Source organism: Brachionichthys hirsutus, chromosome 2, assembly GCF_040956055.1.
Source record: "Brachionichthys hirsutus isolate HB-005 chromosome 2, CSIRO-AGI_Bhir_v1, whole genome shotgun sequence".
Lineage (NCBI taxonomy): Eukaryota > Metazoa > Chordata > Actinopteri > Lophiiformes > Brachionichthyidae > Brachionichthys > Brachionichthys hirsutus.
The window spans coordinates 14,802,048-14,813,922 of record NC_090898.1 but is presented as its reverse complement, the minus strand read 5'-3'; the positions used below and the strand labels follow the sequence as shown (position 1 = coordinate 14,813,922).

The following is an 11,875-nucleotide window of genomic DNA, read 5'->3' as shown; positions in this document are numbered from 1 at the left end:
TTCAGTACATTTAGAGGTTGTGGCAGATCTCGAGTTTGGTCTTTATGGCCTGAAGCGGGTCAGATTCCTCCTGGAGACGGGAACTACGGGGACATCAGCTGTTCGCGTCGTTTCTGAAAGTGTCTCCTGTCATTCTCTAGAGCTCCAGACAAGCCGAAATCTCTAGACTTCAGGAAGAGATAGCGAAGGTGAGCAGCTAATTCATTCCTGATGAGCCGTTTTCTGATTTATTCTCAACGCCCCAGGAGAGAACGTTCTGTCTTCTCTTTTTCTCTCCCCTCCAGCTGTCTGACAAGTTAAAGAAGAAACAGGAGAGGTGAGCCGTTGCAAACGCTTGTTTGTTTCTCAGTTATCGCTTCTTTATGCTATTACATCTACGGGGGGGGGGGGGGGCGTTTCAGTGCTTGTCCCCGAGCTGGTAGGAGACGTTTGATTGGTTGATTTGAATTTGTTTCTTCTGTTTCAGTTTTCAGCGACTGCAGGGAGAGAAGGAGGCTCTGTACAACGACAGCAGGTCAGCACTCGCGCCGCTAATGCGGGCTAATGCTAGCATTGCAGCTAATACTACCAAGACTGTGTTCTCATTGGTTGAAGGACGAAGATCGACGAGATCAACCAAAGGAAAGAGGACGAGCTGAAGGTCACGAATTTCCGCATCCAGAAACTACAGTCTGATGTCATGGCAGCCAATCAGGTCAGGCGCAGTACTACCTCTGTGTACAAGTAAATATCCTGCATAAGAAAAGTACATGACGAAGGACTGCATCAAGTATATGAATCTGTGTTTCGTCGGTTTTTGTACTCTTCTACAAAAGTGTTAGCATTACGTTAATGTACTACATGTAAACGTGACTAATGACCGTTTAATGTGTTGAATGTACTTAATCCAAATACTTACTTTCACGTCGTGGACTTGGAGTACGAGGTTCATGTCCTGAAGGTCCAGCCGTTGGTTACATTCCGCACTGGAGACGGCATCCTGAGGATTTCATGCTAGTTTCTTTTCAAACGAGTTGAAATCCTCGTTTCTGTTTGGGTTCAGGCGGCAGCAGAGCTGAGAGAGCGGCTTCAGAGCAACGAGAAGGAACACGAACTGACTGTACACGCGCTCAGGGACCAGGTAAAATGCACACCTGACCAGGAAGCAGCAGCACTTCCACGGGAGTCGCTGCCTGCAGGCCTGTGAGTCACAGCCCAGGGCAGAGAAAACCCCGGCGACATGGTTCTAAATAATAATAATAATGGGGATGTGGAGTAAACTCCTTTATCTTACTTTTCTTTCTCTACCAAAGTGATTCAGGGATGAAACGGTGAAGTTAAAAAGTAGAACAGCTGTTTGAATGTGGGGAAACGTTCCGACGTGTTCGGGCGACCGTCTGCTCTTTTTCTGTCTTCCTCTTTTCCTTTTTCCTCCTTTCTGATTTCTGTTTGGTTTTAATCCTCTTTTCTGCTTTTGTCTTTATTTCTGCTGTTTTCCGGCTCCTTTCTCATCCTTCTGTCTGCCCCCCCCCCCGCCGGGGTGCGCTGGTGCTACAGGTAGCCAATCAGAGTGCAGTGAGTCAGGAGCAAGTGGACAGCATCCTGCAGGAGAACGATGCTCTGAGGACTAACCTAGCTGCTCTAGAACAGGTAATAAGCCTGGCCGCCACCCAGAAGGGTTCCCCCGGGTCAGACCTGATCTGATAGCTGCTGACCTGATCCGGATTCAGGTGCCCCCGTAAATCATTTCCAGTCTAGCCGTTTGTAGCGCTGAAACAGAACCTAGGAACGGTTCTAGCTGGTGGAACACTGGGCCGATGATCTAGAATGATATCTAGAACGTCCTCCTCAGTGTGGACCTGTCACCTGTTTCACAGGAGGGCGGTGCTCTGAGGACCAATCTGTGCGCTCTGGAACGCGTAACTATCTCCAGATCGACTCGGAACCCTTTTCTAGAGCGCTAACCTCAGGCCGCTGGTCTGAAGCTCTGTCAGGCAGCTCCTAAATAGCAACCTGTTTCAGTTAGCTGCAGATTAGGCTAGCAGCCTAACTACCTGCTGCTAGGACTCACGCCAGGGCAGCGGGTGGAGGATCCCTACATCCCTGCACCCTCAGACTTCTGCGGTGGAGTTTCCTCCGTCAGCTTCAGAATGTCTTTTACATTTCTGCTTTTTACAACCGTACCGATCTCCTGGGCGGGGAGCCGTGAGCCTCTCGCGTTCCCTGGGTCAGGCTGAACCACGGACTGGACTGGAGGTGCAGGACGACCCCAACGACCCGCTAATGACACAAAGCAAGAAGATCCTACTGCGACGACCAATGCTTTGGCTGCTGCAGCCTCAACCTCCAGCCTCCACCTGTAGCTTCTACCTCCAGCCTCCACCTGTAGCTTCTCCCTGCAGCCTCCACCTGTAGCTTCTACCTGCAGCCTCCACCTGTAGCTTCTACCTGCAACCTCCACTAGCCTCTAACCACAGCCCCTGCCTGTAGCTTCTACCTGCAACCTCCACCTCTAGCCTCTAACCACAGCCCCCGCCTGTAGCTTCTACCTCTATCCCCCCACCTGTATGTCAGTCCGTGCTCTGTTCATCAAACTCTGATAATCAATGAAGTGATGGTTGCAGATCCAGACGGCGAAGACGCAGGAGATGAATCTGCTGCGTGAACAGCAGGAGGCGCTGGCGGCCGAGGTGCAGCAGAGACATTCTGAACACGAGAGCCTGTTGGCCCAGAGAGACGACCTTGAATCGCAGCTGCAGGTAACACACCTGCTCGGGGAACTATTCCAGACTTAGATTGAGTTTAGCGCGGTTAGCGGTAGCATCTTCACCTTTTGTCTGCTCTGGTTTGATCGTCGTCTCCGTCTGCGTGCTTCTTGGCTCAGGAGTCGAGCTTCGCCAGCAGGAAGTTGTTGGAGCAGCTCACGGACGAAGGACACGAGAAGGAGGGACTGCTGAGAGAGCTGGACGAGGCTAAGAAGGTGCGCACAAACGCCTGACCGTGATTGGCTGAAGGTTACCGGTGTGTGTGAGCACACCTGTAGAAGGACGTGTGGAGGAGGTGCACTGAGCCTTCAGGAACAGATCCCAGAGCAGATCCTGTGTAGAAGCGGCTTTCATCTGGGGTTCAGTCTCTACTGATCTGAGGTCAGATTGTCCTGCTCCCAGATGTTAATGTGTGTGTGTGTGTGTGTGTGTGTGTGTGTGTGCGTGTGTGTGTGTGTAGACAGCAGAGAAGAGGAAGTCCATGCTGGATGACATGGCCATCCAGCTGAGCCAGGAAAAGTCTGACCACAAGGAGGCGCTATCAGACCTCAAACTGCAGCACGAGAAGGAGGTGACATTCTGAGCTGCTGCTCCTCTTTGTCTCGTTCTCTTGGGTTTCACTCTCTTGATTATTTCTGATTGATTGATTACCTCAGGTTGATCTGTTTTCTTCCATCGTTTCTCTTTTTAAATGCAACGTTTGGAAACGCAGAGAAGCAGCATTAGATCTTTCATCTCTCGCTCCTCCTGCTCCAGGTTCTGGGGGTGAGGGCTCGGTATGAGAAGGAGCTCCGAGGACTCCACGAAGACAAGAATCGCTCTGAGGAGGAAATCCGACAGCAGCTCAGAGATGAAAAGGTGAACCGGAGGGAGGAGAGAGAAGGGAGTGTGGACCCAGACACCCGTTCCAGGCCCCCCACCGGTCACATGGTTCTCATGCAGGTGTGTGTGTGCGTTCAGGCTCGGACCAGGGAGATGGAGGGCATCCAGAGGCAGATGGAGGAGCTGCAGGCTCAAGTTCTGTCCATGGAGGGAACCAAAGGATGGTTTGAGAGACGGCTGAAGGAGGCGGAGGTCAGTCGCACCTCCATGCTGAACGAAAGGGAGTCCGGCTGTGACATCATCGCATTGTCATCCATCTGAGCCAATCACTGTTTCCGATTAGACATTGACCTTCCAGCACAGGAAGACTGAGACACTCGGTGGGCGGGGCTTCTGTCTCCATCAGCATGACGGAGTCGCTGCTTCCTGATCAGTGGACGCCGTTTCATTTTGTGTTTGAGTAATTTATTCAATGTTTCTGCAGGAGAACGTCGAGAAGAAGTCAGAGGAGCATCAAGAGGAGATTGACCAGCTGCAGAAACAACACGCACTTCGGCTGGAGGTACGCGCGCACACACACGCACACACGCACACGCACACACACACACACACGCGCACACACGCGCACACACACGCACACACGCACACGCACACACACACACACACGCGCACACACGCGCACACACACACCGTTTCAGAAGAATCTCAATTACTACAAGTTTGTGTGTGTGTTGTGTTGTGTTGATTCCAGTCCAGCTCTGATTGTGTATGTGTTTCTAATTAAAGCATAGTTGTCTCCATGGCAACACAGACAGGTTGAATGGTGGAACATTCACACCATCTGTTAGCATGTCGGTGAAAAAACAGTGAGGATACCAAAACAAAGTATTAGAAAGGAACTGAACTCAAACGACAAAATAATCACCGTCGACAGACCATAATAATCACCATCTACACACCACAGTCTAAACTCGCGTCCCGACGCGCTGACGGACTTTGCATTAATTATCTCACTGCCCCCCCCCCCCCCCAGTCTTACCGGTTCTCCCTCCATCAGATGGGCGGCCGCGGCCCCTCGGGCGCGTTTAATGTAGATTTTAGTCAAATTAATTAGCAGCAGAAGCTTACTGTGTTTTTTTCTATTAAATGAATCCCTCGTTCAGTCGGATTAAGAGCGAGGCCATCAGTGGAAGCGAAGTGTCTGAGGATTAAAGAGTCCAAACGGTTTGTGCTGGTTTCGCTCCTGTATGTCGACACTAAACCAGTTATGACTGGCTTCTCATTACTGCACCCCCCCCCAGGAAGAAACATTTAATTCAGTCAAAATCATTTTTGACTGAATTTTATATTTTGTTTGAGTCATTCAGTCGCAAACAAAATACCCGTGAGGGAGTCCAAGCCCGGTTTAAATATGCCGTCTGTCCTGCAGGAGAAGCGCTCAGAGATGGAGGCGTTGAAGCAGCAGGTGGTGGCGGTGGAGAAACAGAAGGATGACCACAACGACACCATTGGGAAACTCAAACAAGTAATGGCAGCAGAACCCAGGGAGACGGGTCCGAGGAGACCAGAGAGGCTCGGTTCTCCGGAACGGAGCAGAGAAATGTAATCAGTGTTTCTGTCTGCAGGAAATCAAGGATACGGTGGACGGTCAGAGGATCCTAGAGAAGAAGGGCAGCGCGGCGGTGAGTCTCCTTTTAAAGCAGGGCTGTCAGACTCATTAGCGTTATGTTTGCCCTCCAAAGGCCAAATGTAAACCGTAACACAGTAAAACATGTAACTAAATGTAATGTCATTTAATGGAAAATAAATGTAACATGCTGTTAAATAACTATTTATTTTTTTATTTAACTCTTTAGCTGCCACAGTAATTACAATAAAATATTCAGTTTTGATATCACTTTTTTAAAAGGTTGTAACTTAAAAATTGTCAGAGATAAAGCCATACTGTAAATGAGAAAAATCATAAGTATGAACCAAAGTTTGTGATGGGAATAAATTAAAAAATCGAATAATGTGAAAACGTTCCATTCAAATGTAATCATCACGCAGGAACAAAGATAATCAAAGCAAAATCAAAGCAAAACCAGAAAGCCACCACCTTGTCTTGTCATGGACATGCAGAAACCAAAAAAACCAACCGAAGTGGGAAAGATAAAGAACATTCCCGAGTCAATGCCGCGGAAAAGACGTCACTTTCAGGATCAGCACTGGACAGCTCCATATGTAGCCGGCTACGTATGGAGCTGTCCAGTGCTGATCCTGATCCATATGTAGCCGGATCAACATTTCAGCACATGCTGGAAAAAACGAAAAGGTTTGACACATGTGTTTTAAAGGGACCCGCGTCCTTAAAGGAGCGGCCGAGCATGGAAAGTAATAATTAAAAACACAATCTGTGTGTGTGTGTGTGTGTGTGTGTGTGTCTCAGCTTAAGGACCTGAAGCGTCAGCTGCAGCTGGAGAGGAAACGCGCCGACAAACTTCAGGAGAGACTCCAGGAGATCCTGACCAACAGCAAGACCCGGACGGGTACGCGGACACACCTGGAACACTGCGTGTGTGACGTCATCAGGTGTCACGACGGCGCGGCGTTGACCTGGTCGAACCGGTTTAGTGATTGTCTGTGTAATTCTTTAAGGAAGGCGTTGAGAGACGCTCCCGTGACACTGAAGACCAGTTTGACCATTAGCAACCAGTATAAATAGGTTTAAACTGGTTTGCAGGTCCTTTACCTCTACTGGACTCAGATCCTCCCAATGAACAACTTGACTTACAAAGCAGTCATGACCCAAGTGTGTGTGTGTGTGTGTGTGTTCTAAGTGAGACCAATGGGTCCGCTAACCGGCAGCGTGCTAACCCTCCCCTCAAGAGGTTCTGGCTCAGTCCGGAACCCTCTGATCAATATTTGATGCAATGCTTGGATTCCCTCAGCAAAGGTGGACCAAAGAGCGACACACAAACACAATCACAGCAGACAAACACACACAAACACAACACAACACAACACACAAGCACACGCCTGCTCTGTCCTTCATATTCTGTTTGTTTGATTTTCTGCTTTGACTATTTTAGTTTCACATTTTACTCTTGTCTTGGACTCCATCTTCACCAGGCCTTCTGTGAGACTGTTTTTACCACGTGCACGCGCACACGCACACGCACACACGCACAGCATTCCTCAGCATCATCTATAATCTATGAGCAGGGATGAATGTTTAAAAGGCTCTTCTGAACAAACCTGAGAATCAGACATTTTAAAGTAGCTCACTTATCTGTGCCCACTCAGAGCACCTGCATCAAAGGCACGGCCCCTCCCTATTAAAGGGAAGGCCCCGCCGCATTAAAGGGACGGTCCCTCGCATTAGAGGGAAAGCCCCACTGCATTAAAAGGACCAGTCCCATGAATGAAACAGAGGACTTTGTTGGATTTGTCGTTGTTTTTTAGCGCGACAAAAAAGTTGTGATGCAATCACACCCAACACTGAGTGTGGGTCTCTTTAAAGGGCCAGTACGTCGCCTTAAAGGTTTTCATCTTCCGTCTCTGCAGGTCTGGAAGAACTTGTACTCTCAGAGATCAACAGTCCCAGTCGCACTCAGCAGACCGGAGACTCGTCCTCCGTCTCCTCCTTCTCCTATAGAGACCTGATGAAAGAGCCTCAGCCAGCCAATCAGAACAAGGTGGGTGGAGCTTATGCAGATCAGACGGAGAAAGTTCCTGATGTTGACGATCAACGTTTAACTCAAATACACCAGTGAAGTAATATAATAAGATGTCCACTGCTTGCTTTATTGTATGCGTTCCTGTTGGATGTCATTAGCTTAGCATCTTAACCTATGTGTCTCCTCGCCGTCCGTCAGTCCGCCGGCGGCAGCCCTCAGTCTCAGCGTCCCGCGGAGTTGTCTGACGACGAGGTCGGAGAACTGTTCCAGAGACTTGCCGAGGTTCAGCAGGAGAAGTGGATGCTGGAGGAGAAGGTGCGGCGTTCCGCCATGACGACCGCCGGTCACGTGTCTCTGTCCCTCTGTCCCTCTGTCCCTTTACTCTTTAGAAATGCTTCACTTTGTCCTGTTTTAACCTGGTGTGGGCTTTAAAGTCAACTTCCACGTCACCCCTCTTTTTTTGATCCATTATTAATCTCTTGTGTTTCCAGGTCGGCGCTGACGCAGCAATAACGGGGCCGTCAGCTGGCCATTAATACTCACAGGAAATACTGCACGTCTTTAGCATTAAGGATCGAAGATAAATCCACTCGTATATTTTAGCCTTCATTAAACTACCTTTGAGTTTCACCTATATTTAATATTCATGTGGAATGTTAAACCTCTGATTTAAAATGTTCTCAATTTAAAAATGCATCTTTTTTTAAAGCACTTCCAGCGAGAGAATTCAGTGTTTTATAGCATCGTTTACGATCTCCTGGAGTGAGGCTCAGAGTACTTTCTGCTTCAGGTGAAACACCTGGAGGTGAGCTGTTCATCGATGGCCGAAGACATCTGCAGGAAGAGCTCCATAATCGAGACCTACGTGATGGACAGTCGCATAGGTGACACGCGCACCAATCACGGCCAATCAAAAGGGTTTCTGCTTTAACTTCCTCTCCTTTTCACCATGGTTCAGATTGAACAAGTGGAGACAGGAGTTCCCCAGAGCTCAGTGCTTGGACCTCTTATTTATGAAGATGTGATGCTAAATGACAAAAGTCAAAAGGCTTCTGTCCCGTTTAGTTTGTTTCATCGTTCAAAAACAATATAGCAGAATTTGCTTTTGTTGCAAACGTAATGAGAAAAAGATTATGTTCTGTTTTGATGTGATTTTTCTTTGAACCTCGGTCTCGACTACAACTCTAGTCCCGTTTGGCGTTTGGAGTCGGTTTTGAATGTCGACAGTCAAGAAACCTTTTGTTTGTAACGGAAAGCAGATTCTAATCTTTAACAGCAACCATCTGAAGTAAAATGTGTTGCTGCACTCATTCCCTCCAGTTTTCCTCTCCTCCGTCATCCTGTTTTCCTCCCTTTTCCTCTCCTGATGTTTTCAATTTCATGTTCGACTGGTTTCATTCTCTCTCCCTCCACTCCGCTCCCACTTGCTCTGTAATAATGGTAAATGTAATGGGCAGTAAAACTGGGAGCTGCGCAGAACACTGGACTTTGTGTGTGATGAATACTTGATACCGCAGCCGTCTGAATACACACACACACACACACACACACACGCACACACGCCTATACATTCAGAGTTCCTTTAGATTTACTTAAAGCGACTCTAACCCCGACGGAGCAGTCGTAGATCATCTCTAACTCCTCCCTCTCCATCCTCAGACGTGTCGGGCGGTGCAGCCGGAGGCCACGGAGGCTCTCAAGGAGACCGCGGAGGTCTGGGTTCGGTCCTCAGAGATCTGGTCAAACCGGGAGACGAGAACCTGAGAGAGATGAACAAGAAGCTGCAGAACATGTTGGAAGAACAGCTGACCAAGAACATGCACCTGCAGAAGGTAAAATGAAACTCGGAGCACCTGGCCTAGAAGTGAAAGCTCTCTCTCCTGGTGATGATTTAACATAACATGCAGACATAAAACTCCAGACGGAGAGAATACCTGCTATTTGAAACTGTCTCCCTCTGCAGGATCTGGAGATTTTGTCCCAGGAGTTAGTCCGTCTCAGTAAGGACAGCAGCCACGGTGGTAGTGCACCTTGATTGGGATAAGACTAATACCTGGACGCATCCGTCCATTCCCATCCATCGCCATTGTTTGCCTCTTGATGGTGTGGGCTGGGCTCAGACTAACACCTGAAGCAAGATTTTTTATCATTCGATCGACATGGAGCGCTATGAGTTCAGCATCGCAGCAAGCATCGGGTGGAGGGACTTTCTTTATTGTTTAATTGAAGTCAGATTTAATGTTGATTTTTTTTTTTCAAAGAGGGAATGGATTTGCTTTACTACTGATTGTACTGTAATTAGACGGCATCGTTCAGTTTCTCTGAATTCTGTCTACTACCTGGAAAACTCATGGAAACGCAATGGACTGTAAGCCATTACTTCTGTATGTTTGAGGGTCTTGGCTATGTCCTGGAATACCTAACGCGGGTGTGTCATGTCGTTGGTTCCTCTGTGCATTGACTCTGCTGCGGTTTGTCTATTTCCTGGTCTTTTCTGTCTTAATTTTCCCTCATATAGTGCTTTTCTTGGACTGTAATTTTTCTTGCACTTTTAATTCAGGACGCCAAATAATCGAAATGGAAGCTGTCAGGGTCCGTCTACTTCCTGCTTCCTGAACCGCAGATCATCTCTTTTTCTGTTAAACCTTTTGCCTTCATTGCTTTCCTTGGACTGTGGCTATGTCCTGGATTGAATGTCTGGCTGTGGCTATATCCTGGACATTCATCTTGTATTTTTTGTTGTTGTAACTGCCCATGTTTTATTTTTGTTTGCACACTTCAGTCTGACGTGATGCAACAGAGAAACTGTTTCCGGAGCAGCTTTGCTTGGAGTCCAGACATTAGTCTTTGTGTGTCTCTTATTCAACCTGATATCATTTCAAACAAACATTATTTAATGATGAACTAACAGCAGTAAATGTCAGAAATTACCTGGAGAAGAAGGTCGAGCTGAAAACTCTGAAAACGCACTAAAATGTTTTTTCGCTCTCCTGATAAGTGGGCTCAGGCTATGTGTTGGGCAGACACCAGGCTCGTTTCTTTGTAATGTTTAAGTCTGTATATATTCGCTGTAACGTCTAAAGAAATTGACTGATCTATTTATGTGTCTGACGACAGTCGTGACTCTGATTGTTGTAACATTAAGAACATATGATAAAATATTAATGACAACAGGTGTGTTTTTGCTGTAATGCATTTATTACAGGAAGTAGCACGAGCGTGCTCCGGTTCCCTGAGTCTACATGCTTCCAGCTGCTTCTCAGGGAGCAGAATTTCTCATTCAGAGGATCAATAAAGTACTATTTAAAAAAAAAAAAGAAAAAAAAGAATCCACGTATCCATGTTCAGGTAGTGAGAAGCATCATGGGCCCAAATAGGGGTGTGGCTTGAATTCTGGTCAGGCTAATTTATCATCGCTTTTTATGGGATGTTCCTTCCCTTTTTGTGAGTTGCTTTTTGTGAGACTTCACACCATCCCTGACATCCCCTCTTTGTTTTGTTCTGGTCTTCCTGTTTCACGACATCAAATCTAAATTAAGTTGAACAAAGTTTGGATCTCCTGTGACCAGTCAGCTGACGGCTCACTCCATCCTACCCACAATCCTCTGCTTTTTTTTGCTGAATCTCTTCACAATAAAAGTCATGCAGCAATGGAGGTCAGGCGGTGCTAATTAGCTGTCCGGTACTTCCTGTCCCGCAGAGAGACGGATTAAAGAGGTGAGCGCTCACCGCTGGCGGGGTCCGCCTCATCCAGATAGCTTCTGATTGGTCGGGTCGAGGGTTAATGGAAACAAGTTCTTCAAATGAGGTTTTAATTAAAAGTGACAATCACAGTGGGAAGGCACAACTGGACCTGTCTGTCGTTTTGTCCTTCAGGGCCTGTAAAATGAGTCATGCTGTCAGTATAAATCTTTTTGGATTTTAATTTATGTCTTTAGATTTGCACCCTGAGATGCCCTCTGAGGCCAAACGGGCCCCTGGTTTGGGGCATTTGATGGGTGGATTTGACCCCTGGGGCAAAGTCACCCTAATGGCGTGACTCGTAGCGTCATTTAAACGTTAGCGTCTTGTCTCCGATCAGGTCTGATACTCGGGGTCTGGGTCTAGGTTGGATCTGGTTCGGACTCCGCTCATTGCAGATTAATGCGGCTCTCTTCCTTCATCGGCTGCTGCATTTTTGTTCATTGATTTTATTCTCTGCAGATTCCTCGGTGATCGTAAATAAACGAACATGAGGAGGTGAAAATTACAAACGACATGAGAAAGGAAAGAAGAAATGGCACATCTGGATGGAAGGGGGTCAGGTAGGCGAATGGAAGGATGGGGGGGGGGGGGGGGGGGGCAGGAGGGGAGACTAAGCATATCATCAAACATCTAGTTCCAACTAACAGCAGTTTAGCAATGCTAGCAGCAGATTGAGGCTGTGTTTGAGCTAAATGCTAACATTTTAACATGACATTTTGGTCACTGGGTCCTTGAAAGTACAGACGGGTGTGTGTTAAGGTCACACTGATGTCACAGGGCTCTCTGATCACCACTGGAAACCAGGGGGTTGCTACGGCAATCCCCGTCTCCAACAGAGACAGAGGAGTTTAAACAATTCAGGAGTTTTCTCCTGCAATAAGTCGTCTAAATATAAACGCTGGCTTT

At 47.6% G+C, this 11,875-nt stretch overlaps 1 protein-coding gene across 1 annotated transcript in view; it reads left to right on the top strand.

Moving 5' to 3' along the window:
* The window catches only part of gripap1 (GRIP1 associated protein 1), a 15,173-nt gene extending 4,777 nt beyond the window's left edge, over positions 1–10,396 (top strand). Inside the window, exons 10-29 of the mRNA XM_068746441.1 lie at positions 141–188; positions 285–316; positions 467–514; positions 595–694; positions 1,043–1,120; positions 1,537–1,629; positions 2,604–2,738; positions 2,864–2,959; positions 3,205–3,315; positions 3,501–3,602; positions 3,705–3,818; positions 4,051–4,128; positions 4,996–5,091; positions 5,192–5,248; positions 5,995–6,094; positions 7,113–7,243; positions 7,424–7,540; positions 8,016–8,109; positions 8,885–9,057; positions 9,189–10,396. Coding sequence (XP_068602542.1) covers positions 141–188; positions 285–316; positions 467–514; positions 595–694; positions 1,043–1,120; positions 1,537–1,629; positions 2,604–2,738; positions 2,864–2,959; positions 3,205–3,315; positions 3,501–3,602; positions 3,705–3,818; positions 4,051–4,128; positions 4,996–5,091; positions 5,192–5,248; positions 5,995–6,094; positions 7,113–7,243; positions 7,424–7,540; positions 8,016–8,109; positions 8,885–9,057; positions 9,189–9,260 — 1,875 coding nt within the window. The 3' untranslated portion in view covers positions 9,261–10,396. The remainder of the gene's footprint in view (positions 1–140; positions 189–284; positions 317–466; positions 515–594; positions 695–1,042; positions 1,121–1,536; positions 1,630–2,603; positions 2,739–2,863; positions 2,960–3,204; positions 3,316–3,500; positions 3,603–3,704; positions 3,819–4,050; positions 4,129–4,995; positions 5,092–5,191; positions 5,249–5,994; positions 6,095–7,112; positions 7,244–7,423; positions 7,541–8,015; positions 8,110–8,884; positions 9,058–9,188) is intronic.
* Positions 10,397–11,875: the final 1,479 nt, after the last annotated feature.